The sequence below is a fragment of the Saccopteryx leptura genome, chromosome 10, assembly GCF_036850995.1.
Source record: "Saccopteryx leptura isolate mSacLep1 chromosome 10, mSacLep1_pri_phased_curated, whole genome shotgun sequence".
NCBI lineage: Eukaryota > Metazoa > Chordata > Mammalia > Chiroptera > Emballonuridae > Saccopteryx > Saccopteryx leptura.
This window is the reverse complement of record NC_089512.1, coordinates 14,566,704-14,593,563: the sequence shown is the minus strand read 5'-3', so window position 1 is coordinate 14,593,563 and position 26,860 is coordinate 14,566,704. Positions and strand designations below refer to the sequence as shown.

General features: G+C 58.1%; 3 protein-coding genes across 5 annotated transcripts in view; 2 read left to right on the top strand and 1 right to left on the bottom strand.

The window, feature by feature from the left end:
* The window catches only part of DLEC1 (DLEC1 cilia and flagella associated protein), a 67,062-nt gene extending 55,486 nt beyond the window's left edge, over positions 1-11,576 (top strand). The window contains exons 24-37 of the mRNA XM_066351361.1: positions 599-669; positions 1,069-1,220; positions 1,743-1,858; positions 2,314-2,384; positions 5,954-6,141; positions 6,244-6,357; positions 6,447-6,572; positions 6,682-6,776; positions 6,966-7,050; positions 7,248-7,466; positions 9,397-9,558; positions 10,811-10,964; positions 11,187-11,307; positions 11,388-11,576. Coding sequence (XP_066207458.1) covers positions 599-669; positions 1,069-1,220; positions 1,743-1,858; positions 2,314-2,384; positions 5,954-6,141; positions 6,244-6,357; positions 6,447-6,572; positions 6,682-6,776; positions 6,966-7,050; positions 7,248-7,466; positions 9,397-9,558; positions 10,811-10,964; positions 11,187-11,307; positions 11,388-11,508 — 1,795 coding nt within the window. The 3' untranslated portion in view covers positions 11,509-11,576. The remainder of the gene's footprint in view (positions 1-598; positions 670-1,068; positions 1,221-1,742; positions 1,859-2,313; positions 2,385-5,953; positions 6,142-6,243; positions 6,358-6,446; positions 6,573-6,681; positions 6,777-6,965; positions 7,051-7,247; positions 7,467-9,396; positions 9,559-10,810; positions 10,965-11,186; positions 11,308-11,387) is intronic.
* Positions 11,577-11,790: 214 nt separating this feature from the next.
* Positions 11,791-21,338, bottom strand: ACAA1 (acetyl-CoA acyltransferase 1). Its single transcript, XM_066351498.1, has 12 exons — positions 21,040-21,338; positions 20,727-20,820; positions 19,381-19,438; positions 18,269-18,348; positions 17,933-17,975; positions 15,680-15,778; positions 14,605-14,685; positions 13,285-13,475; positions 12,953-13,132; positions 12,669-12,724; positions 12,425-12,570; positions 11,791-12,124 (listed from the first exon to the last, which is right to left on the bottom strand). The coding sequence occupies exons 1-12, from the start codon at positions 21,214-21,216 to the stop codon at positions 12,049-12,051; spliced, it is 1,281 nt and encodes a 426-aa protein (XP_066207595.1). The 5' UTR covers positions 21,217-21,338; the 3' UTR covers positions 11,791-12,048.
* Positions 21,339-22,824: 1,486 nt separating this feature from the next.
* MYD88 (MYD88 innate immune signal transduction adaptor) lies at positions 22,825-26,568 on the top strand. 3 transcript variants are annotated; one of them, XM_066351500.1, is made up of 6 exons: positions 22,827-23,225; positions 24,054-24,188; positions 24,611-24,791; positions 24,974-25,065; positions 25,325-25,501; positions 25,977-26,568. In XM_066351500.1, exons 1-5 carry the CDS (start codon positions 22,895-22,897, stop codon positions 25,477-25,479), a joined length of 894 nt encoding a protein of 297 aa, XP_066207597.1. In that variant the 5' UTR covers positions 22,827-22,894; the 3' UTR covers positions 25,480-25,501; positions 25,977-26,568. The 3 variants fall into 3 exon arrangements, with proteins under 3 accessions (XP_066207598.1, XP_066207597.1, XP_066207596.1); XM_066351501.1 differs by lacking the exon at positions 25,977-26,568 and having other exon boundaries at positions 22,825-23,225; positions 24,611-24,800; positions 25,023-25,065; positions 25,325-25,485; XM_066351499.1 differs by having other exon boundaries at positions 22,828-23,225; positions 25,325-26,568.
* Positions 26,569-26,860: the final 292 nt, after the last annotated feature.

Sequence of the window (26,860 nt, the reverse complement as noted above, 5' to 3'; positions counted from 1 at the left end):
CCCGTGGGAGAGGCTGAGGTTGCGGCCTGCCGAGGCAGAGGGCTTCTGATTCAGGCCGTGGACCAGGGAGAGGTTACTGGAGGCGAAGGGAACTGTGTGGGCAGAGATACGGCAGTGAGGCGTTCTGCAAAGCTGTAACTGGAAATCAGCCGCGGGGAGAGCATTCACACCGCAGGAATTGGCAGTCTACCAGCACACCACTACTCACACCTCACCACCAAAACGCCCAAGGCGGGGAAGCCCACTGTTAAAACCACTGCCACAGGGGGTGGGGAACAAGTGACAGTTTCTTAGTCCTTAACTTTCCCACTCTAGAAAAGTCAGTGTGCACTTGATCCTAGACAGAAGCCAGTAGGAAAGACTGGAAACGGGCCTTTTGCAGAGAGCTGGACGAGAGATGGGCAGTCGGGGCTGGGTGTGCATCCAGGGGTCACCAAGGCACAGAAACTGGGGGTGGGTGGCTTTGGGAGGAGGTGTGCAGCAGGAGCAAACGCCTCCTCTGGGCACCTGGTAGAAGGCTGCCTGCCAGGGGAGGGGGCTCAGGTCTGAGGAAAGGTCTCGGTGGCTTGATGCTATTTTTGTGTCCCATCTGGTAAAGCCCTGATGTGTCCCCTGCCCTGCTGAAGACGGCACGGATTCGCCAGCAGCTGGCGAAGCGAGAGCATCTGGGTAAGAGCCCCAGGCCTGGTCAGAGCCGGGTTCCCCGTGGCTTCCTGAGGCTGTGGACCCCGCCCAGTGCCGTGTTTTTCTAGCAAGACCCTGATATGGCTGTAACCTCTCACCTGACTGTGCCCCTCTTTTGAATGAGGCTATCTCCTCGTGAAGGCATAGGCTCACGCACAGGACCTGGACTTGATTTGGGAGGGGCGGGTGTCTCAGAAGAGAGGGCTCCCGGTCCTCTGGGAGGGGCTGGCCCCTGCACTCTGGGATCCCGGAAGGGAGGTCTGTTTTGCTGGACTGGGGACAGGCCATGGGGTGGCTGTCTGGGAAATGCTTTGCTAACACCTGAGGGTTTGGACCCCATTCCCCTCCCACCACTCTGAATCCCCTGTCCTGGTTCTTCCCCAGCTTTTATGGAAAGCATGCTGTCTCACAGGAAAGGAGCTGGCTTCTTTCCCCACGTTTCCCAGGGCGTGCTGGAAGCCCACCAGCAGTTCTGCATCGACATCACAGGCTGTGCGAACATGTGGGGCGAGTACTGGGACAGCCTCATCTGCACGGTGAGGGCTGCAGACCGACGGTCCTGGCTGGGGTGCCGGGAACCGCCCCCCCAGGCCCTTCGCTGCACGCTCTCTCTCTCCAACACCTGGCCTCTCAAATCTCACCAGTGGGAAGACTTCGGGGGGGGGGGGGATGGGCATTTGCAGCTGCAGCAACCACTGGGATTCAGGCAGGAGGTAGCCTCATGAGCAGTGGGACCTTCCGCAGCTTTTCCCGTGAGGTCCCATGAGGCTGGGACAGCCCTGAGGAGGGCAGAGGAATCAGACAGGCGGCCTACCCGGGCCAGGACCAGAGACCTGGAGGGGGAGCCAGTGTGGAGACAGTAACATCCTCCGAGGGCCAGATCCTCGCCTGGCCCTCACTGCATTCATTCATTCTCCCATCAGTTTGTTCATTTCCTCATTCAGCGGGGACCCGGGGCTGGCGGGGGAAGGAATGGCCTCACGTGAATGGGATGAGGAGCCAGGGAAGGCGGTGGCAGCTGGTGACAAGAGTGACAAAGGACGGGCGTGTGTTTGCAGGTGGGAGACCTGCCACCTTCAGTGATCCCGGTGCACATGGCCGTGGTGGGCTGCCCCATCAGCTCTCTGAGGACCAACTACAGCACTGACCAGTTCCAGAAGGAGCCTGTCGTCAGGTGGCCCTGCCCTCGCCCCATCCTCTGACCACAGCCTAGGCTGCTCTCTCCTTGCTTGCCAACTGGTCCAGGGCCGCCCAGCAGGAGAGCCCCAGGACAGGGAGAGGCCTCAGGGGACATGGCTGTTATCTGCACACTGACGTCTCTTGGGGATAGAAGTAGTGAGTGGTCAGTGTGGCCTGAGGTCAGTGCCAGACCCAGGCCCCTCATACCGACCTAGGCGGGCTCTGTGGATCAGTGTGGTTGTAAGGAGAAGGATGGGGTGTCACAGGGCTGTGAGCAGACAGACCTGGTCACAGTTCACCAGGCACTACATGGGGAGAGGGCTGCAGCCCTGGGTCTTGGTGACTCCAGGATGCAGACAGACCCCTGGGGGGCCCCTTCCCTACCCGAGCCCCGACGGCAGCCCTCCTGTGCACTGGCCGGCTGTGCTGAGCCTGGCCTCCTGCCTCCAGGTTCAGCACCCAGCTCTCTGGAGGAGACACAGTCACGCGGGTCCTTCGCCTGAACAACTCCAGCCCCTGTGGTGAGACGCTCACGAGATCGTCTGGGGCTCCCCTTACAGACTGCGCCGTGTGGTGGGCCGGGCTGGGCGGGAAGATGAGGCTGGGAGGGGCTGGTGGACCCCGGAGTCTGCGTGGCCTGTGGTTACTGAGGGAGGTCCCCCGGGGGCCAGAGGGGGCAGCGACCCAGCCAGTCAGGGTGTCAGAGAGCCACTGATATCCTTGAGGACAGGATTTGGCCTTGCACAATCCTGGGTCTGCCAGTGTCCACGGGACCACAGCTGCCCTGCTCTTGTCTTTGCATGGGGACAGACAGTGGCAGGGGACACCTTTTCTCACTTCTTCAATCAGCAGCACCTGAGCTACACGCCAGGTCCTGTGCAAAGGGAAGACAGAGGGAACAGGACAGCTCTGTCTCTGCTGAGTGTCCTCTGTCCTGATGGGCAGGACACACGTGACAGCGGATTGCCGGCAAGCTGAGCGCATTGAGTGTGACCACAGGGGAAGGCCAGGGTGCTGGGGACTGCAGCGAGGGGGCCAGGTGCCCCTGTGGAGGGCCATTCGGGAGGAAGTCAAGCCATCCGGGCCTTGGGGAGCGCATGGTTTTGATGAGTACCTGGGCCGCAGGAAGAGCTCTGGCCGGCTCAGAACCAGCCAGAGCTTCCCGGGGAGGACTCGAGGCATCTCAAGGCTGGGCTACCCCAGACCAATGGAACCAGAGTCGCCAGGGGAGGGCCTAGGCCCTACGTTTTTAAGCTGCTCTGGTGCTCGTAAGGAACGTGCAGCTGGGAGAGAGAAGCACCGTCCGTGGGGTCCTGCTGCTTTTGTCTGCCAGATCTGTGCAGCTTGGAAAGGACGTGGGATTTGAAGTAATCTCTGATCACCCATTTATCAAGTTCTCCTGGCACTTGAAGTAGTTTTCTTCTATGTTTTAGCTGGTCTATTTTTAGATGCATTTGAGAACTAAATCTCCACAAACGTTGCTTTTTATCACCCCTTAATGTTCCTCATTGCCCCCTTCAGTGCTTACATCCCACCTGGCTCCGTAGTAACTTTGTTGCGCCTGGCTGCGCATTGTGGCCCTGACCTGGCATCTCCTTGCCCATCCCTCTGTTTTCGCCCTTGTGACTATGATGTGTGTTTCCTTGTAAACAACTGAGAGCTGAGATTTTGAAAAACCCAGTATGACATTCCGTATCTTTTTAGAGGAAAAGTCATTCAGTCTACACATGTCTTCCGTCTTATTTTATTACTTATTTTACTTTATTTTTTTACTCTCTTCATTTTGCCTTTTGTGACTTGATTCTGTGTTCCCTTTGTTTAATTGGGGATTTCTCTTCTACCTCCTCTCCTTTGGTGGTTACTTTCCTTGGGGCTCATCATCATGTGCACATTTCTCTGTCTTGACTTGAAAGTGAGATTGCCGGCCCTGGCCAGCCCTGGCTCAGTGGTAGAGTGTCGGCCTTCCGTGTAGAAGGCTCAGTGGTAGAGTGTCGGCCTCCCGTGTAGAAGGCTCAGTGGTAGAGTGTCGGCCTCCCGTGTAGAAGGCTCAGTGGTAGAGTGTCGGCTGCCCGTGTAGACATCCCAGGTTCGATTCCCAGTCAGGGCACACAGGAGAAGTGCCTATCTACTTCTCCACCCCTCCCCATCTTACTTCTCTCTCTCTCTCTCTCTCTCTCTCTTTTCCCCTCCTGCAGCCATGGCTCGACTGGAGAGAGTTGGCCCTGGGTGCCAAGGATGGCTCCATGGCCTCTGCCTCAGGTGCTAAGAAGAACTAGGTTGTTGAGCAATGGAGCAATGCCCCAGATGGGCAGAGTGTCACCCCCTAGTGGGGTTGCTGGGTGGATCCCAGTCAGGGCGCATGCGGGAGTCTGTCTGTGCCTCCCTGCCTCTCACTGAATGAAAAAAAAAGAAAGGTGTGGAGGCCATCAGTGGCCTTGCGGAGAGTGATTTGATGGGTATAAGAGGCAAGTGCCAGGTGATAATCCTAAGCGATACAAGACTAGGAACCTTGGGCATGTGATCACCAGGTATCCCCTAGGTCCAGCCAGTGAGTCAGATGTCACCTGGGGTGTGGGGGAGAGCTGAGGAGGGGAGGCAATGATGACCCACGTGTCCTATGAGCTTGCTGTGAAAGGGAGAGAGAAGGTGGTCCTGGAAAGGTCCTCTGGCAGAGGGAAGCTTGTGCAAGGTGGGGTCCTGACTTGTGTAAGTGCCGTTGGGAAGGAGCCAGGAGAGTGGGAGATGGGACATGGCTGGTCCCTGAAAAGGGGGTAGGGGACAGGATCGAAGGAAGGAGGGGAGGGGAGATGGGATCAGCACAGATGGATGTGGGGAGTTGGAACGGGACTTCAGGGACTTCCTGATTTGAGGGCTTCTGGGAGGTGAGGGACCACCAGCTAAGTGCCAGGGAGGCAGTAGAGGCGTCAGAGGAGGACAGGGAAGATGTGCCAGTCGTGGAGCAGGTTGGCAGGGAGAGCTGAGTAGGCCACAAAGCAGTGGGCAGAGGGGGGGCACAGTTTAGGTTGGGGACAGATTTATGGGGGTGGCAAGCAGTTTGAAATGTGGGGAACTTTCTCCAGTGGGTACCGGAGGGTCAGTGCAGTTCATCCAGGGCTAGGTTTTTCCAGGCAGGAAGAAGGACGGGGGCAAAGTAGGTCTGAGGGTCCTGGCAGGACAGAAGCTGACACGGTAATCCTCAGACTAGCCTGACTAGGGAGGGATGTGAATGTGGATAAGGGCTGATGGATGGAGTGAAGGAAGGGAGGATGGAGTGAGAGGAGGGAGGGGATATGGGAGTTGGAGGGCCCAGGGAGGTCAGCACACAGGCCAGGAAGGAGGCGGTGAGGAAAGCACAGTGCCTGAGTTCATGGCCCGGTGACCTGAGCGCTGGGGTGATAGGGCCAGAGGGGATAAGCCATGGATTTTTATTTTATTTTATTTTATTTTATTTTATTTTATAGAGGAGGGGGAGAGAGAGAGAGAGAGAGAGAAGGGGGAGGAGCAGGAAGCATCAACTCCCATATGTGCCTTGACCAGGCAAGCCAGGGTTTTGAACCAGCAACCTCAGTGTTTCCAGGTTGACGCTTTATCCACTGCACCACCACAGGTCAGGCTAGCCTATGGATTTTTTAAAATGAGAATTGCCCAAAGTGGCCGCAAAGAGGAAACAACGCCTCCCCCCCACACACACACACACTGAGTATGGGATAACGGGCAGCTTCTGAGGGGCTGTGGGGCGGTAGGGGCCCGGGGAAGATCAGTCTGCTCCGCTCCTCTCCCCCCACACGCACACTGAGTATGGGATAACGGGCAGCTTCTGAGGGGCTGTGGGGCGGTAGGGGCCCGGGGAAGATCAGTCTGCTCCGCTCCTCTCCCCCCACACGCACACTGAGTATGGGATAACGGGCAGCTTCTGAGGGGCTGTGGGGCGGTAGGGGCCCGGGGAAGATCAGTCTGCTCCGCCCCTCTCTCCCCCCCACATGCACACACACTGAGTATGGGATAACGGGCAGCTTCTGAGGGGCTGTGGGGCGGTAGGGGCCCGGGGAAGATCAGTCTGCTCCGCCCCTCCCCCCCACATCTGCCCCAGACATCCGCCTGGACTGGGAGACCTATGCTCCAGAAGAAAAGGAGGACAGGCTGGTGGATCTGCTGGTGTTCTACGGGCCACCTTTCCCACTGCGGGACCAAGCCGCGAACGAGGTCCTCTGCCCTGAGACTCCAGAGAGCGGCAGCTCCCCCGGGTCTCCAAGTCTCTCCAACGAGTCGTCCAGATCTGTGAGCGAAGCCGGGGAGGTGGCCAGGGGCTGTGGGCTGGCTGTGAGGGTGTGGCCAGTGGGCCTGGAGCCTGGGTGAGCCTCAGTGACATCTTGATGACAGGCCGGCAGAAGTTCCAGTGCCGAGGACAGGGCCACACAGATCGTCTCGGTCGTCCTCCAGGGGCACGAGGGGGTACCCTGTGACCACCCGTTCCGTATCAGCCCCAAGCAGGTGGTGAGTTGGGGCTGGGCCGGGCGCTGCCTTGTAGAGTCCCCAACTGGCCAGACGGCACCCAGCAGTGCTAAGGTGCGTGCCTGTGCCAGGTGGTCCCTGCAGGGGGCAGCAGCGCCATCTCCATCTCCTTCACACCCATGGTCCTCGGCCCTCAAGTCCTGCACAAGGTGGAGTGTGTTGGCTACGCCCTGGGCTTCATGAGCTTGGACAACGAGGTGAGCCCCCTGGCCTGGGGCAGGGCCACAGCCACTGCCGCTCTCCCGGGTAGCACACTGCCCGCTGGCCAGCCGGGCGGCCGCCAGTGATCAGGCTTGGGCCCGGCAGGTGGAAAGGGAGCTTCCAGGGAGGCGACGGCGTCTGCAGGACTTCGCCGTGGGGCCCATGAAGCTGGACCTGCATGGCTATGTGCGGGCCGCACAGTGAGTCAGCTGGGCCACCTGGCCTCCTTTTGTCCCCGTGGGGGGCACCCTTACCTGGCACTGGTGGGGGCCAGACGGTTCTGGAAGCAAGACGATGGGAGGGCAGAGCAGCCGGCAGGGAGCCCAGGGAAAGGCTGCCCAGGAGAGTGGGGGGCGGCCAGGAGGCCCCATCGTGCCCATTGCTGGCAGGTTGAGCGTGGAGCTGGACCACGGCGAGGGCATCGAGTTCCGGCACCAAGCCAGCGACCTCATCCGCGAACAGCCCAGTGCCAGGGTGAGTGTGTGGCCCCCCAGCCAGTTCAGCTAGACCTCAAATGTCCCTAGAGGCCCTCCTGAGGCTCAGGCCTTACAGCCTGAGTCCCCCTGCCCCACCCCACCCCCTGCCCTCCACCACACCCCCACCCGCAGCCCAGAGCCAGGGGCTTGAGAAGAGAGATGTGTCACGGTTTCCCCTACCTCTGTGGCCGCCAGGTGCTGAGTGAGCTGGTGACCACCCAGCACCTGAAGCTGACCAACACTACAGATATCCCACACTACTTCTGGCTCCTGGTTTCCCAGCCCTTCTCCGTTTCTCAAGAAGGAGCCAGCCGCAGCCGCAGCGCTCCGGGCCCCGGCAGGGAGCAGGAGGGGCAGGAGGGGCCGGCGGCAGTGGGCACACAGCTGGTGCTCCACCCACAGGAGAACATGCTGGTCAGTGCAGGTGTCCGGGTCATCACCCTCGACGGGCACCCTCCCCTGGGCCAGAGTCACCTTTCTTCTCTCATACATGCACACGTGTGCACAGACAGCATGCTTCACACCACCCTCACACGTATGTGCGCAGACACGAACACGTGGACATTTGTACCCAGACCGCACATTTGACCCCCACACCCTGTGCACCCTGGGCACTTAGGAGTGCGCTCCCAGAAGACACACCGTTGCCGACAAGCACGGGCCCTCTGCACAGACGGTTTACACGTGCAGGTAGGACCAGACGTACAGTGTGAACACACCAAGTCCCAGACACACCAGCCCCCTCTCTCTGCTTCCCCTCTGCCGACATCCTGGTCAAGGCCAAGGCAGTCCTTGAGCACCTCCTCTCTGCACCCGGACTGGCCCTTCCCACGTGCCCTCACCAGGGTTTTGGCCTGACCCAGGGAGTTCAAGGTTTGCTTGCCATCTTTCCATCAATGTAAGGTGCTCCAGGTCAGTGATAAAAGCATCCTCGGTTTGCAGAACTGGGGAAAGGGGTGATCCAGGGTCAGTGGGAACTGTGAACATCTTCTTCCTTCGGTTTCTGAGGCACTTAGAATGAGGACCGGTCACAGGCCACGTGGGTGGCTGGCGGTGTGAGCTCCCATTTCGTGACGGGGGCTCCCAGCTGTGTGTGGCCAGGCAAGGCCAGCCAGCCAGAATGGGTGCCCCCTTCTCTCCCAACGCCCCTCCTGCTTCAGCGGCTCTTCCTCCTGTCCGCTGAGGGGCTTTCCCTTGTGCGCCCGCTTCGAGCGCCAGCTGGGCCCTCGCCTCCCCCTGCACACTCCCGAGCCCTCTCAGCCACTTCCAGGGCTTCCGTGAGAAGCCACATTCTCTTTCCCAACGTGCCCTTTGGCATCGGCGTGCTGAGTGCCTGCCACGTGCTGCAGTGCCCAGGCCTTTGCCTCCTGACCAGAATTCTCCCCCGAACACGACCTGTCCACACTGAACGCCCATCGCCCTCCCCACCCAGTCCTGCCCGGCCCTGTGCCTCCCCTTTCAGTGGCGGCCTTGTATCTCAGCGAGCACCGCCAGAGCCCTGGCACTCATCCTAGTCGACTGACCAGCCACCAAGCCCCGTTGCTGCCCTCTCCTCAGTCTCTCTGCATGCCACCCTTCCCTTCGTCCCACACCCACATCCTGATCAAGGGCAGTGGTTTCTAAGCGGCAACACACCAGTGGTCTTTAGAAAGTCTGTTATATCAATATATAGAAGATCTCACACTCCGGCTCCAGAGAGGAGGAATCTGTACTTTACCAAGTGCCTAGCTGATGCTGATGAACTAGTCTTGGGGAACTGTGTTTGGGGACATAGGTCAAGCCCCATCCTTCTGCACCCAAGTTACACCATCCCCCCTAATGTCCTTTCTTGCCCACTTGAGCTCTCCCAGCCTACCTTCCCACGGCAGCCAGTGACCTCTGGGGAAGGCAAAGCTGGCCAGACATCTCCTTGCTCAAGACCCATCAGAGGCTCCTCACGGTCCTCAGGATAAGACAGGCCTTACCTGGGTTCCTGGGGCCTGCCCGCAGCCCTGGGCATGCCAGGAGGGAAAGGGCACTTCGCTTGTGTCCCCTCCAGACCCTTAGCTCCTAAAGGCAGGCGCAGCCTCCTCCCTGGTACTAACTGGTGCTGGGCATGAGCAGGGCAGTGTTTGGGGAAGAATGACCCGGCAGGGGCTCTGGGTGATGGGGGCAGGTGCGCTGCGGAGCTCTTAGATGGGCGGGGCTGGGTCAGTGGGGGACCTGCAGGCTGTGCTGCCCTGTGACTGAGCTGGGGCCTTGGCGGGCCTGCAGGGGCCATGGGAGGGCAGGACATAGCTCCAGGCGGAGAAGCTGCCACCTGCCTTCAGCAGCCTGAGGTGACAGCTTGTTATTGTCCGCTCAGGTGGACATGTCCTTCTCGCTGTCCCTGGAGCTGCTCTCCTATCAGAAGCTCCCAGTGGACCAGATGCTGCCGGGAGTGGTCATTCGGCAGAGCGAGAGTGGAGAGAAAGAGATGGTGTTCACCCAGAACCTGCTCCTGGAGCACACCAACCAGACCACTCAGGTGAGTCCCAGGCCTGCCCACCCAGAACCTGCTCCTGGAGCACACCAACCAGACCACTCAGGTGAGTCCCAGGCCTGCCCCACACACCGAGGATGGCACTGGGCTGGACTGGGTTTTGGTGGGGTTAGAAGAGGATAGACCCCAATAGGGCTCAGAGAGACCAGTCTTCCTTGGAAGAGGCTTTGCACATGGAGATGAGAGTTATTCATCCTTGTCTTAGGAGCTCAGAGTCAGATGACAGGTTATACAATAAATCAGGGAAAGCTTCCTGAAGGAGGTGGCATGTGCAGCCTCCTAATCACTGTTTAATAAAAATTAAAACTACATTAAAAGTCAGGCCTGCCTGACCGGTGGTGGCACAGTGAACAGAGTGCCAACCTGGGACGCTGAGGTCCCAGGTTTGAAACCCCAGTTTCCAGTTTGAGCACAGGCTCGCCAGCTTGAACATGGGGTTGCTAGCTTGAGCATGGAATCATTGACACGATCCCATGGTCACTGGTTTGAGCCCCAAGGTTGCTGGCTTGAGCAATGGGTCACTGACTAGCCTGGAGCACCCCCTCCCCCTCTGGTCAAGGTATGTTTATGAAGCAATCAGTGGCCCTGGCCAGATAGCTCCGTTGGTTGAACATCAACCCAAAGCGCAGAGGTTGCCAGTTTGATCCCCAGTCAGGGTACAAACAGAAGCGAGTCGAATATTCCTGTTTCTCTCTCTCCTTTCCTCTCTCTCTCAAATCAATACGATAAACATTAAAAAAAGAAAACAATGCTATATCATTTTAAAAAAATGAAGCAATCAATGAACAACTAAAAAAGTGAGGCAACTACGAGTTGATGCTTCTCATCTCTCTCCTCCCTCTCTCTCCCTTTCTCTCTCTCCAAAAAAAAAAAAAAAAAAAAGCTATAAAAGGGGAGATGACCTAGGGCCCAAGAGGAACCCTGAGCTGGGCCTTGGGGACCCCATGGTATGGGGGAGGAGGGCAAGTGGGTACCGGACCAGAGAGCAGAAACCAGTCTGATCAGGGACCAGGTGGCACCTTCCTGGCATTCCACCTGCTCAGAAGCCCACCAGCAGCTTCTGGCTTTAGATGGTGGCACCAGCCCCTTCCACCTCCATGGTGTGCCTGTGTGCTCCTCAGAAGTGTCAGTACTTGGGCCAGCAGGGCTCGTGTGTCCCGGAGACACTGGCTCAGAGCCCAGCAGGAATGAGCGAGGTCACCTGGTCCCCACCAACTTAACGGCTCTGTCCCCTTAGGTGGTCCCCCTCCAGGCCACTGTGGCTGTGCCCGAGCTGCAGCTCTCCACCAGCTGGGTGGACTTTGGGACCTGCTTTGTGAACCAGGGGCGGGTCCAGGAGGTCTACCTGATGAACCTGAGCAGGTGTCGGAGCTACTGGACCGTGCTGATGGGTATTTAACACCCTCCTGTCTGCGCACTGCTGCTGCGTGGCTGGGCCAGAACCACAGGAAGGGGCCTGTGTGTCCTGTCCCTGCAGGCTGGTGCCCCCTGGGAATTCCTGCAGGGATGGCCAGTCCCCCAATTCTGAGTGATTTCCCAGAGATGGGGGCACGGGACCTCGGGGCAGCGCATGGAGCTGCCGGCCCACGTGTGCTCCCTTGCCCTTGGTGCAGGCCAGGAGCCGGCCCAGGATCCTGTGGCCTTCACGGTCTCCCCAAGCAGTGGGCTGCTGGAGGCACGACCAGTCAATGCGCCCCCAACCTCCACCACCCTGCAGGTTCTCTTCACTGCCAGGTACAGCCCTTCCCAGCCTCCCCGCTCTGCCCACAGGCGGGAGCTCCTCCTAACCTCAGCCCTCCTAACCGCTCCCACAGGAGCAGTGAGCTGTACGAGTCCACGCTGGTGGTGGAAGGCATGCTGGGCGAGGCCTGCACGCTGCGGCTCCGGGGCCAAGGCTCTTACGATGAGAGATTTGTGTCACCCTACCAGCTCTGAGGCTCTGCTCTCAGACCCTCCCCCCGCCCGTACCCAACTTTGGAAATAAACATGACCCAAAACTAAGGAACCGGTGTGCTGTGCAGGGGACACTGGAGGACCTCGGAGCTCCTGGGATGGAGGGAGCCCCTCCCAGGGCACTGGTCTCAGCTCAGGTCCTGCACTTACGTCCTCAGAGCTAATACAAAGGACAGAGGCCACACCACCGTGGATCCAGGTGGTCGGATCAGTGCTCAGATTCGGCAGAGGCAAGACCGGCACAGTAAGAGCTGGCCCCTGGGAGAAACCACTAACATACATTTATTTACCTATTGCATTCATCCACAGTCCCATCCCCAGGAATTACATGGTGGCCTTCTGGCCTGGGTGACCCAGTCCCTCACCCACTCCTAAACTGTATCATCAGTGTTCACGTGTTCCGAATTAGCTGCAGTGCCTGATTCGCACACCGCAACCACCAATGTGAATGTTCCTGTGTGGCCTCACTTCTGTAGTGTTGCTTCTTGCCTCCAAAGCAGGCCCGTCTGGGCAGCGCCTGGCTCAGTGTCCGGGGTACTCAAAGACGGCAGCGGCTCCCATCCCGGTCCCGATACACATGGACACCACCCCGTATGCCCTGTGAAGCAACATGGTGTTGAGGCACAAAGGGCAGAGGCCCCGGCACAAGATCTCCCCACACCCAGCAGAGCTGAGAGGACCAAGGCCTCTAGGGGCACAGAGGATGCAAACCCACGGTATGTAATTCCCTGACTGCCCCCCTAGGCACACACAGAGTGGCAGGTGCCTGCCGGCTGGCCTGCAGAGAAGCGCAGGTCACACGCTGCATCCTTAATTCCGAGTGTGTGCAAGTAGACTCCTGCCCCTCCCCTCGGGGGCCCAGCTCGGTACTCCTGACACCACGGGGAGTCGGGCTCACCTCTTCCCACGGCGCTTCAGCTCGTTGAGCAGCGTGACGACCTGTCGAGCCCCAGTGCAGCCCAGTGGGTGGCCCAAGGCCACAGCGCCCCCCAGAGGGTTCACCTTCTCCCGGGGCAGTCCTAGCTTCTCCATACAGTAGACAGCCTGAAAGGCAGCAGAGCATCAGCCAGAGCTCCCTCCCCTGTCCCCTGGCCCCAACGGGGCTGTCCGGGGCCCAGGCAATGTGAGAAACCCAGGCTCACCTGGCTTGCAAAGGCCTCATTGATCTCAAAGATGTCCACGTCCTGCACCTTCAGCCCTGCAGGCAGGGGGGAGACCTGAGCTGACCTGCTGGCCCCTCCCGTTAGCAGGACTGTCTCCCGAGGCCCCACCCCAGCCCTGGCCCAGAGGCTGCCTGCTGTGGCTGCCCGCTGCGGGTCAGTCTCCCCGCCGTCTCTCTGCAGCACCCCCAGGGCCACCCCCCTCCAGCAACAGAATGAGAGGCAGAAGTGGGATCCAGATCTAGGGTGTGAAGCAGCCACCTTACCTGCTTTTTGCAAAGCTACAGGGATGGCATAGGCAGGTCCAATGCCCATGACGTCAGGTGGGACCCCAACCACTGCGTAGGACCTCAGGACCCCAAGGATGGGAAGGCCCAATTCTTCTGCCTTGGACCTCCGGGCCAGCAGGATGGCAGCTGCCCCATCGCTCACCTGGCTGGAGTTTCCTAGAGGCAAACCACAGGGGTAAGGAGGTCTCAGAGCAGGGCTGAGGAGGCCCAGCCCACCCAAGCCCACCTTGCCTGGTGGCTCCCGGCTCCCTGAGAGCATCCAGCATGGACGTCATCCCTTCCTCGCCCCCTCCCACGCCCAGTCTCACCAGCAGTGGTGGAGCCGCCCTGCTTGAAGGCAGGCTTCAGTTTGGCCAGGCCCTCCATGGTGGTGTTGGGGCGGATACCCTCATCCTGGGCCATAGTGATGCGCCTCTCGTTGCCCTTGTCATCACGGACCATGGTGGTCACTGGCACAATCTCGGCTTGGAAGCAGCCCTTGCTCTGGGCTCTGGCCGCCCTACCAGCACCAGGACAGCCAGGCTCAGGCCACCTCCCTACCTGGAGTCCTCTCTGCCTCCTCTTCCTCCCCACTGGGGCAGACATGCAAGCTCAAATGCTAAATGCTGGGACACGCTGGCCTTGGGGGAGCTCTGCGGGACTGGGGTGTGTTCCCCACCGCCCCGACCTGGCCCTCACGTGGGAGGCCTGAGGCCTCACGGGGCCTTCTTTACATCAGCCTCAGACGTTCAGGTCCCCGCCGATCCAGACCTCAACAGGGCAGGGGAGGAGGGATGGAGGCGGTGGCTCCCGTCGGGCCCGACACCATGAGACGGTCCGCTCAGCTCTATGCCAAAGTGAGGACAATCATCTGTGCCTCTTTTGGTCCTGCCAACTTTTCTGTTTGATCACAATGACTCAAATTCATCTGTCCCCTAGTTTCCACTTAAAATAAGATACACTAAACTACTTGATGAATCTTAGCACTGAAAGCAGTGTAAAAACACGGTATTTTAGGGTGATCCTTACAGTCACATGTGAAAACATACTCTAAAGTGCCTGGGCATTCCCCTGGGAGGAGTCCAACTTTCACCAAGTTCTCAAACGGTCATGTGGCTAAGAGCCACCACCTCAGAGAAGCCCACCCGGCCAGACACTACTCCTGTCCTTTGCTGTCCTCTCCCCGGGCAGCCGGGGCTTGCCAGCTTCAGCCTGCCCCAGGGTTTCCCTGAGGGCTCCCCAGCCCCTGCCCCAGGATGCTACCCCGGACACAGGAGTGGTGCAGAAGCTGGGGTGCCTCGGTCCCCACACTCCAGGCTGTGCAGAGGAGCCTGGGGCTACCGTGTCTGGCCACCAAGCCGCGCCGTCAGAGAAGAGTCCTGGCCCTTATTACATACCACTCCTGCAATGAGCGGGTGGGGAGACTGAGGCCCAGTAGGGAGAAGACACTCGGGGTAAACAGACAGCAGGACACGGAGGTGCTGACAGTGCAGTGGCCTGGCCCCTGCTCCCCTCCCCCTCCCGCGGCACAAGGCTTGGGAACCACCAGCTCTCCCGCTATATAGCCCGAGGACAGCGACCGGAATCCACTTAGGTCAGCCTCGAAACCCCCCTCTCCGGCTTTAAACGCTTCACCCCAAACAACTCACTGTTGCTGGGAAGCCAGTGCGAAGGCATCCTGCTTCTCCCGGGAAATACCAAACCGCTCGGCTACGTTCTCTGAGGTTATCCTAGAAGACAACGCAGTGTGGGTGAGGTCTGGCAGCCTGGGCACCGCCCAGCTGTGGAGCTGTGCTCGCAACTCTGGGCGCTGGGTGGACAGGAAGGCCAACCCACGCTGCGGAGACAGTGATGAGACTCGGGGGGCGTGAAGGGGCACGGACAGTCACCCAGACCCTGAGAAGCACACCAGAGACCAGAAGAGGGCAGTGAGGGTATGGGACGGGGCGCGCACTGGCTACTCTTGGCAGCTTCTCATTCCCCTCGGGAACACCGCTTTAATGTGGGAAGTGCCAAGTCCCCTCTGGGAAGATAGTGCCCAACCTTCCTGCTCACTGGCCTGAGCCTACTCATCCTGGGAGCCCAGAGCCACAGAGAGGCCTTCCAGCCTGGGCTCCTGGCCTAACAGGCTTCTCCTAGAAATATGGTCACTGGATGTGACGGCAGCCAGGGCACTGCCCTTCTCTGAGCCTCAAGTGGAGCCAGGACTCCCTGCCCAGGACTCTGGGGTCGCCCGGGCTCAGTGACCCTGGCAGCAGAGCTAACTGCTAAGCAGACACACAGCTTTCCATGTTGAATCTGCTGGGCCCGAGTCCCCTCACCAGCATGTCCAGCATCAGAAGCTTCCTAATTCCTCAACTTTCTAGTTCTCCGAGGCTTTGGGGTTCAGCTGCCATCACCCACGTGAGTGAACCCCTTGGGGAGGGAGTAACAGCGAGGCCGTGTTTGGAAACCTGGAGGCACAGAGAGGACGCCCCTGAGGGCTTCAGGGATGGAAGTCGGGCAGCATCGAGTCCCAGCCCTAGAGCCCCTGCAGAATGGACCAAGCCTGAAAGCAGAAGGCAGGGCGGGCACCACTGGCCGCACGATGATCCAAGTGTCTGCACCCCTGCCCGGGCCAGCAGGGAGAGCGCGGGCAGAGGCACACGGCTACAGGGCAACACTCACCCCATAGGAATCAGGGAGACTGCGGGCAGAGGCACACAGCTCCAGGGCAACACTCACCCCATAGGAATCAGGCAGTCCCTCGCCTTGTCCTTCTCCACCAAGCGTGAAGTAATATTTCCAGGGTTCCCTCTGTCAGCCAGGGACATGGATTCTACCCTGAGGGGGAGGAGGAGGAAGAGGTGATCACTGGCAGGACTCAGCCAGGACAGCTGTGCACCTGACAAGCGACGGGCAGCAGCCCGAGAGCCCCAGGCAGGGCCCCGGTCAGCAAGGCAGAGCCGGGTGCAGGGCTGCTGCCTCCCTCAGCACCTATCCCAGGACAACGCACAGCGCAGCGCACACTGGCCACAGGGCACAGCGCACACTGGCCGCAGGGCACAGCGCACACTGGCCCCAGGGCACAGAGCAGCGCACACTGGCCGCAGGGCACAGCGCACTGGCCGCAGGGCACAGCGCACACTGGCCGCAGGGCCACGCTTCCCTAACTCAGCTGCTCCTGCAGCTCAGCCCGGTGACGCCACAGAGGGGGAAACCCGCCCAACGGGCCGGGCCAGGCCTGCCCTCAGGGACCACACATTCAGAGGAGAGAACGTTTTAAAAGCCGCGGATCAGAGAGATGTGACCTGCGTGGACAAGGAGGTGCTAGGAGCTGAGAGGACGGCAAGATCTCAGTGCAGTGTGGTCAGAGGATGAGGAGGTGGGGAGCGCAGGCCTCCAGGGAACGATGACACACAACCCCGAGGGAACGCTTCCATGTGCCCAGCCCTATCTGAAAATCTTCGCAGGTCTTAGAGTACTTCACTGTCACGTGTATGCCAGTGTTAACTGCTGTTACATTTCCTCTTAACTTCAACCGGGCTGAGGTAGCTCTCCCCATGTTATAGGTGAGGCCACTGAGGCCCAGAGAGGCTGAGTAACCTGGCCATGGTCATTCAGCTGGGACCAAAGTGTAGGGCCCAGAACCCACTCCCAACTAGGATGCTCTGGGCTACTCTTGATGTTGGAATTGAAAGCCTATGGGGGTCAGCCTGTGATGTGGGGACAGTCCTGACTCAGACCTTAATACCCTAGTAACAGTCTTGAACCCGCTTGGGGACCTCAGGTGCCCTCTAAGAAGCTGATGAAGGCTCCTGCGCTCTCCTCGTTACCACCCCCCTCCCTCTCCAAGTTAAGATAGAGGGACAAGCGAGACTGATCACAGGGCAGACGGGGCAATGGCCCTCACAAGGTCAAAGTCCCTGAAGTGCAGTCTTTGTTTTTGTTTGTTTACCTATTTAGTGAGACAGGAAGGGAGAGATGAGAAGCATCAACTCATAGTTGCGGCACTTTACTTGTTCATTAATTGCTTCTCATATGTGCCTTGACTGGGGGCTCCAGCTGACCCAGTGACCCCTTGCTCATGCCAGAGATCTTGGGTTCAAGCCAGCAATCTTGGGCTTCAAGCCAACAACCTTTGGGCTCAAGCCAGTGACCACTGTGCGCAAGCTGGTGACCTTGGGGTTTCCAACCTGGGACCTCAGTGTCCCAGGTCAACACTTTACCTACTGAGCCACCACCAGTCAGGTATCTTTGCTTTTATTTACAGCTGCAAACACAGGGCAGTGCAACCCACTGCCAGTGGGCACAGCCCTGAGAGAGCCCAGCAATGCTCCAGTGAAGAAACACGATCCAGAGGAACTGGAAGGGGCTGTTCACCTCCCCGGGCAGACCAGAGTGCCCACTTAACCTGTCCTCCTAGCACCAGATGCTCACTAAGCCTGGGCCCCGTGCTCTGTCCCTCCCGGGAGGTACTGCCCAGTGCAACTTCTGCAGCCAAAGATGGAGCCACAGCTGGCAGTGACAAACCACCACAGATCTGACCATGCTTCTCAGAACCCAGCAGGCAGCCAGAAGTTTCCACCTAGGTGCCAGGGTGGGGGACAAGGAGACAGCTAGGGAAGTGAGTAACTAGTTATACAGTAGGCAGCTGTCCCCGACTGGGAACCAAAACTGCAGCTTCTCCCTCAGCAGCATCATGAATCAACACGGGCCATGGGAGGAAACCCCAAAGCTCTATTTTCCAGCCTGACGGATTTCCAAGAAAGCCTTTAAAAGCCCACATCCTTTTCCCATTAGTGCTAAGAGGTGGGAACAATTCCTGAGCAGCCAGCGCTGGGGGCTACTTCTCAGCTGAGTTGGTAGAAGCCCTCTCCCAGACAGCTGCCTAAAGGGGAAAACCCTGAGATCCTAGGCCTCTGACAACTTAGGAGATGAATATTAGTGTTACTGTTACAAGCTGATTAATAAGCTCTGGCGGAAAGAAATTCTTACCCACAAGCCATGCCAATGTCATAAGACCCATTTCTGATGCCACCTGCAACAAAAGCATTTCATAAACATCCTTCAACAGAGTCCATCTGTTCTGGGAACAGGGAAGCCTCTTGCCCACCTGGTCTCTATGCGGGCCCCAGCCTCAGGGATGGAAGGCCCACGTGTGTCCAGAAAAGGCTGGGGGTAGCAACAAGGGACTCTCCTATTTCTGTGATGAGAGTCCTTGTGGAAATCCTTATTGCATGCCCAGTAGAGAGTGACTTTGCTGACCCAAATTCACAGAGCCAGGACCAAGGCCAGGCTATAGCAATGGGCACCCACCCAGGAACAACTTACCAGCTATGTTGGCCACTGCCTGGAGCCCCGAAGAACACTGTCTATTGACAGCGCTCAACGGCACAGTCTCTGGGATGTCACTGAAACAGAAGGCGAGACCAGAGTCGTAGGACATGGGTTTGCTAACAATGGAGGGATGCTGACATGCTTATAATACAGTAGTACCATAAGGGATGCCCAACCAACACAGAAAATGCAGAAATGAGCAGAGACCGAAATAACAGCAAGATGGCAAAGCTCATCATAAGGAAGCACCTGGCTAGCTATGGCTAGCCACTGGAGAGGGAGCAGTCCTCATTGTAAGCCTGGGAGCTCAGGGAACATCAGGCCAAATGCTGCCATTGTGTTTGGGCAGGTTTGGCTAGGGCAGAGGGAGCAGGCAGGGACAGCGCTCCAAGGGGACAGGAGATCGGGCTGGAAGGTAAGTCTGGGGCCAGATCATGGGAGTCCTTGAGCTCCAGGCTAAGCCAGTCCGAACCTCTCCTAGTCCCCAGAGATTCTGTCAGTTCTCCTGTTCCTTTGCTGGCCAATGTTCCCCTTATTTCTTTTCTAGGCAGTTGGGAGTACAAATCTAAGTGGTTCTTAAATCTACACGTGAACATAACTTAGGTACTAGTCTGTCTTAGGACAGCAAGAGGTAAGTGGCAAGTTTTCCAGGCCCCTCCCCCCCTACCCCTAGCCTCAGGGTTCTTCTCTGTCCCCAAGTCTCTGCTGATAGGTTATGCCCTGAAGGACTCCTTGCTCAACTGGCAAAAATGCTGAACATCACACTTCAGTTTGCCTGCTTTGTTATTTGCCTGGCAAACAGGGACGAAGTCCAAACTACTTACAAAAGGCAAAGCAATAGGCTGACTTGGGCTAAAACTCAGGTCACAGAGATCTTGGCCACAGTCCCAAAAGCCCTGTTTGTCCCGACCCAGGGTCAGGTAACACATCCTTCAAAGTGGGGCAAAGGTAGGGTCCACAAGAGCAGGGTGCAAAGGACCCTGGTTGCCTCCAGGTCTGGTCTCCAACCTGATCCTCTCCTCTTTACAAGCTGAGTTCCCTGAGGCCTGAGCCCACTCAAGAGTCAAAATGGCCAACCCAGAGCCAGAATGAACTGGAAACGTTACCTCAGGAATTGGGCGATTCGGGCCATGAGAGCCCCGGCCCCGGGCTGGAGCACATTTCCTGTGGACAACAAACCTTATTCAGTGCCGGATGGTGGTGTTCTGGGCACTAACATACTCTGTGAATACCGGAGAGGACAGTCCAGATCTCTCTTCACAAAAACGAGCCCCTGAGCAGGCTCCTTGAGGCTCTGAAATTTCAAGGTCTAAAGCAGGGGGAGCAAGCTATAATATATAGCCGCTTGTCCTGGCCAGACACTAGACCCAGTCCCCGAGGGTCCCAATTCCCTCTCCCATACATCCGCCTTTGGAAAGCGGCACACAATGGGCAGGTTAGCTGTCTTTGCAGGTATGGGAAGGGAAGAATGCAATACAAAGCCTGAAGTCTAAGAACTGGTTCCGTCACGGAAATGAGCTTCTGAAAAGGCACACCTCCCCAAATGTCGTCTGCCAATCCCTGCTGTCACTCCAGAGGTGCGACAGTGATTTCTGTTGGGGTGGTTGCACCTACAGTGGTTGAGAAAACGCTTGCCACATTGTGTTCCCAGGCTAGAAGAACAGAGGAAGGGAAGAGGGCTGACTGAAGGCCACGAGGCACTGCTGCAAACTCCCCAGGCCTCTGTTTCTCCATCTCTAAGCGGAGGACTAAATCGTTTTTTTGATGCTCCCTCTGTTCTGCTGTGGCAGAGATGCTGTCAGGATTGGTAGAGAACCCTCTAGTTTCCTGCTGCCAAGGATGTCCTCAAATCCCTGTGCCAAGTGCCTTGGCGTTAGAATGTCTGTCACTTGAAAGCCCTGCTTTCTATCATAGACCATATTTCCCCATGTATAAGACGCACCCCTTTTCAAGAAATTTGGGCTCTAAAAACTGGGTGCGTCTTATACAGTGGTTGTGGCATTTCAAATGCCATAGATGGAACTGAGGACGAGGCAATAATATACGAAGACAGTGGTTCGTCATCAGACCCAGATGAGGACAAGCTAATGGATGGGAGTTTTGACAGTGATAAGTTGTATGAATTTTATGATGAATAAAACTTGAGTTCAATAACTTTATGTAATACATTTTTTTCCCAAATTTCGGGCCCCAAAATTAAGGTGCTTCTTATACATGGGAGTGTCTTATACATGGGGATATACGGTAGATGTGCTGGGAGGAGCGCAGAAAGTGCCTGGAGGCGGGGCAGAGTTTAGCCCTAAAAAGACAAATTCAACTGTGCACAGTGCATCGACATTCCTCTCAATGAAACCATCTGTAAAGAGGCTGGAGAGTGGTGAAGTGTTGAGGGCTTTAGCGTGATGGGAGGGGGCGAAGAAGACCGAGCCCAGGGCCTCGGTGGCGCGCTCACCCACGCAGATGTCTCCCAGTTGGGCCGGGCTCAGGTTCACGTCCTGGAGAACCGCGGTCAGGACCGCCGAAAGCAGCTCGTCGGGAGTGGTGTCCTGTAGCGGGAAGTGTGGCCGCGGTGATCCCCGGCTGGCAGAGCACGGGGTCCCAGGACCCCCGCTACCACCAGCCCTTTTCTCACCCCAGGGAGGCAGAGCGGTCACAGCTCGGGCGCAGAGACACCTCCCGCGCCCAGGTGAACCGTGCAAAGGAGCCAGACCCAGCCCACCCTGGGGCCACCATCGCACAGCCAGCGCCGGGACCCAGGGCCTCACCTTAAAGCCGCCGCGGCCCCCTCGGCCAATGGCCGTCCGCCGCCCGTGCACCACGACCACGTCCTCGGGCGACGTCCGCGCAGCGCTGCTCCAGCATGGCGCGGCCTGCAGCGCCGGCTGCGAGTCCAAATCACGCCGGCCATTCAGGTGGCCTAGCACCACTTGCATCCGCCGCATCGCGCAGCTTCGCCCGGTAGACCCCCACCCAGCCCGAAAAAGTGTCAAAACCGACAGTCAGTCTGACACCAGCGCAGTTGCGGAGCCTCACCTTTACCCCCCAAGCTTAAACACCTCCCACAGCGCAGCGCGACAGTTGCGCCCTGCCCCAGGTCCCGCCCACTTTCGGCCTCAGCCAACCAGAAGGCCAGTCTTTCTGAGGTCCCGCCCCCTTACCGCAAAGTAAACCACCTATAGCAGGGGTCACGGTCACCACCGAAAGGGTCGTTCCATTCAAAGCCCCGCCTTGCGTCGCCTACCGCCGCCAAGCAGAGGTAGGCTTTCTAAAGTCCAGCCCAGGAACGCAGACTGCAAATACAGACTGCCAAGCCCGAGGCGGGACTCCAAGAGTCTCTTGAAAAAACTTCCGCCATTGCAAGTGCTCCCTTCCCCTACAACCCGGCCCACAGCCCGCTGCCAAACAGAAGGCGGGACCGCCAGGATCCCAGCCCACTGCTTCTGGCTCCGAAAAGAAGCCCGACTCGAATTCCTCTTCCCCTTTCCTAGTCTTTTCTGCTGCCCCCTGGGTTCCAGCACCTAAACTGGAGAACTTAAATAATTCCGAGACGCCCCAGAGCCTTACCCCGACGTGCTTGGGCTCTCCTGGGAAATTTTTCGAGAAAACTGAAGGAATTTGGGATTCTGAGGCGGCAGGCGAATGGATTGTACAAAGGTGCCGAGGTGTGACAAGCTCCCTATGTAGAAAGCACCATACATTTCTTTCTACCAATGTTACAGTCATTTGGGGATGATTTGATTAGTGCCCACCTCCATCACTAGCCTGGGGTGTCCACCAAAGCAGGGAGGGACCCTGTATCCATGGTGCCCGCAACATGCCTGACACTTAGTAGGTGACCCATAAATATCTATAGAATGAATGAACAAACCGAGAGCTCCCCAGGTCAGGACCGAGTCTCCCCCAACCCTAAATGGCAAGGCCAGGTGCTCCCTAGACTCCCAACAGCAACGCGTTTCCCTAGACTCTAGGGCCTTTCCCAGGGTAGTACTGCATTTCCCCCATACACCAAAGGCCAGGGGGCCCTGTTACCCTAACCCAGAGGATAGTGTTGTGCCCCCCCCCCTTTCAAGGGCAGGGCTATGGCATGCCTCAGACTCCAGAGGCAGTATGCTCTTTCCAACTCTGAGTGTATAGATGGGGACACCACCACCCCATACTCCTACAGGCAAGATCGTGTGTTTCCAAGAGATCCGGGGTGGGCGGAAGGGAAGGCAGAGCCAATGCCTCCCCAACTTGCCTCCTCCCCGCCACTCTCAGGACAGGACCACATGTACCCCTCAGACACCCATTGGAAAGATGTGACTCCACCCGACCGACCACAAAGAGCAAGACCCCTGTTTCCTACAATCCCAGAAAGACGATCCTCATTCCCCCCCAGCCCGCACCAGACCCCAGACTACAGGTCTGTGGCCCTATCCAGCCTTCAGAAGGCAAGTGCCCATTTTCCTTATCCTACGTACACGGTCCCCGAAGGCAGGGGTAGGTCGCAAGCACACATACTAGGAGGGCGGGGCTTCTCGGAAAGTGAAACGGGGGGCGGGGCCGGGGTGCTGGAAGGGAAGGAGGAAGTGCGGGCCGGCTACAGCACTGCGCAGTGCGGAAGCTGCAGCGAGGCTGGCCATGGCTGCCCCGGGAGTCCTGGGTGCTAAGTCCGCGTCCCCCGCCCCTTCCATGTCCTCCCTGCCGCTGGCAGCGCTCAACGTGCGAGTGCGGCGCCGCCTGTCGCTGTTCCTCAACGTGCGGACGCAGGTGGCGGCCGACTGGACCGCGCTGGCGGAGGAGATGGGCTTCGAATATTTGGAGATCCGGCGTCTGGAGACGCGCGCCGACCCCACGGGCAGCCTGCTGGACGACTGGCAGGGACGCCCCGGCGCCTCGGTGGGCCGTCTGCTGGAGCTGCTCACCAAGCTGGGCCGCGACGACGTGCTGCTGGAACTGGGGCCCAGCATCGGTGAGGACGCCCGCTTGCTGGCCTCGTTCCCGGGCGATGAGGAAGCTGGCCTTTGCCGGCCTCCGCAAACAGTCTCCCCTGGCGAGGCCCCCGTTTCCTGGGGGGTGGGGGTAGTGGGGAGGTAGCCTGCAGAGGGAGAACCGTGCGGGAAGAGTTCCCTCCTTCGAAACCGAAGATGGGAGAGATTAGAGCAAGGAGGTGGAGGACCGGAGAGGCAGAGAAGGAAGGGAAATCGCCTAGGCAAAGGCTTTTGTGTAGAGCCAGGAGTCGGAATCCGGGTCCTCTCTGGGGGTGTCTGGGTCCCTTCAGGTAGAGCGACAGGGCACGTGAGGGAGTGAAAGACAGTCTTGGAAACCGCAGGTCCCCAGGAAATAGGCCCCATCCTGCATAGGCATGGGGACAGTTGCCCAGTCACACTTTGCTTGGTTGGGGCCTCTGCCCTCACTGCACATAACCAGCGGGGCTCCTGACCCCTTGTTGCGTGCATAGTTCCCTGTTCACATTGACTGTGGATTCTAGAAGAGGCAGACTGTGGGTTCTATTCTCAGGAGTCCTAGGAAGGGGGACCAAGGCAAAAGGACAGAAAGATACAAATCGGATGTTGATGGTTTCCCAAATGGCCATAACACCATTGACATCCCTTTGGGATAGTCAGAGCCAGATGGGAGCTCAACTTTTCAGAGCTGTCAAACCATGGAAGGCACCAGTGGGCTGGAGAAGCCCCAGAGCACACCATGGCCAGGGAGGTGGGACAGGGACTGGATCCTGACTGCGGGTAGAAGCCTGGGGCACCCCGAGAGTGCCTGCCACACTGTCTCTTCCCCACAGAGGAGGACTGCCAAAGGTATGCTCTGAAGCAACAGCAGGAGGAGCAGGAGAAGCCTTTACAGGTGGCCGCCGTAGACAGCAGCGTCCCGCGGACAGCGGAGCTGGCGGGCATCACCACACTCGATGACCCCATGGGTAAGGGCCTAATCCTGCTCCCCTGATCCAGGTGGGACAGGTGGGCCATAGGACATTGCGGTGTTCGGAGCGTGGATGTTGAAGAAGATGGGTTGTGGCACTTTGGGCGAGTAACTTAATCTCTCTGAACCTGTTTCTTCACCTAAGAAATGGGAATAATAGCCCTACCTTTGGGTGGATATGAAACTCAGGATATGATGTGTCTGTCTCATGGTCAACCCAGGGCTTGGCCCAGGGCACGTGTGGTGGTGGGGAGGTGCTCGTCTTTCCTCTCCTGGGAAGAGCACTTTCTCTGAGTAGTTGTCATCTCAGGGTTGCTGTAAGATCCAGGACCAGGGTCACCTAGACTGGAGGCTCCTGGCTGGGCTTGTCCCCAGTCTTCCAACAGAGCTCTGATCATCACCCTTGTGCTCTACACCCAGGGCAAATGCCTGAACGATTTGATGCCTTTATCTGCTACTGCTCCAGCGACATCCAGTTTGTACAGGAGATGATCCAGCAGCTGGAACAGACAAACTATCGGCTCAAGTTGTGTGTGTCCGACCGCGATGTCCTGCCTGGCACCTGTGTCTGGTCTATTGCCAGTGAACTCATTGAGAAGAGGTTGGCTAGGTGGCCAGGGGCAGTGGGTGGGTACACAGAGCCCTGCCCAGGGATCCAGATGCTGGGATTTTCCCAGCTGGGCCCTGTCTAGCCTGGGCCCCGTGGGCTCCTCCCAAGGCATCCCGTGGGAGTATGCTGAACTGGATCGCCACAGTGCCTACAGCCTGCCCACTCTGCCCTAGGTGCCGTCGGATGGTGGTAGTTGTCTCAGACGATTACCTGCAAAGCAAGGAATGTGACTTCCAGACCAAGTTTGCACTCAGTCTGTCTCCAGGTAAGCTCAGTCCTGCTCTTGCCACAGAAGAGTGGGTGGGTTTGGCCACCTCCCCTCCCTAAGGACCATGGATGCAACATCAAGGAACTCCTGTGGGTTTCTGCACACCTGAAGTGCCTTTTGTTTGGGTGGACGTATGCCAGGGATGCTCAATTGGGAGAAGGCTATCATTAGCCCCTGGTCTGGGGACTGGTCCCATCCCATTGTAGGATGAGGGCCTGGAGCCAGCTCCATACCCCCCCCCCCCCACTGCTTGCAGGTGCCCATCAGAAGCGACTGATTCCTGTCAAGTACAAGGCAATGAAGAATGAGTTTCCCAGCATCCTGCGGTTCATCACTGTCTGCGACTACACCAACCCCTGCACCAAGTCCTGGTTCTGGACTCGCCTCGCCAAAGCGCTGTCCCTGCCCTGAGGATGTCCCTGGGACCCTGGGTGTACGTGTTTCTGTCTCCCTGTACATGTACTTCTGTCCCTGCCCGCCGCCCTCTGCAGTTGTAGGGGGCTTCCTTGAGATGCCTGTTCCACAGGCACATCTGCAGCCATGTACATTTCTGGACATCACATCTCATGTCCTGCGTGGAACCGGTGGCTGCAAGTGGAGGTGCTGCTGGGACTGAGAGAAGGACCAGAGGACCCATCTGTGACCCATCCGCACATCTTAGACCTTAGTTTCTCCACTGAGAACGAGCGGGGTGGGGAGAAGAGGCAGTAGCTATGTGTGAGTCACTGTGGGAAGTGGTGAAGCATTGTTCTGGGTCTCCTGGGGAAACAGATCTTGGCTGAGCGAGAGCTGGCTGCCAGGGCCATATGCTGGCTACTGCTGGGACCGCGACACCACCAGCGCAGCCACTTCCACAGCTGTGCTTCCTCGTTACCCACCTCATACCCCACTTCCTCCTGCCCCACAAGGTAGATACTGGCCCAGCACAGGGAGACCCCCGACTGTGAGCCCGATCCCCCCTGGGTTCACCCCTGTCTGCCTCTTGGGTGCCCCGCAGCCTCTTCCAGCCTTCAGTGTGACAAGTCCTCTGAGCTGCTTTTCACTTCAACCCATCGAGGTGCCTGTGGTCACACTCTCAGCTCTGTCTAGCACGGGATAGGGTCCATCAAGTTTAGTTCTGAGACTGAGCCTCCATGGCAGGGTAAGCAAGAAACCTTCCTCTCTGGGCCACCCAAAGAGCTTTCTTTCCCACCAATTTTGTACCTTAATTGCCTTACAAAGTTGCTTGCTGGGACCAGTTTACAAACAGTGAGTGCCTAAGAGCCTCCTGCCCCAAAGCTTGTGGGCACGTCATACCCACACACACCCCCATGCAGACATACACACACCCCCATGCACACATACACACACCCCCATGCACACACACACACCTCCCATGCACACATTCACACACCTCCATGCACACATACACCCCCCCATGCACACATGCACATACCCCCATGCACACATTCACACACCTCCATGCACATACACATACCCCATGCACACATACACACACCCCATGCACACATACACCCCCCCATGCACACATATACACCCCCCATGCACACATACACCCCCCCATGCACACATACACACACCCCCATGCACACATTCACACACCTCCATGCACATACCCCCATGCACACATACACACACCCCCATGCACACATACACCCACCTCCATGCACACATACACACACCCCTCATGCACACATTCACACACCCCCATGCACGCATTCACACACCCCCATGCACACATACACACACCCCCATGCACACATATACACCCCCCATGCACACATTCACACAC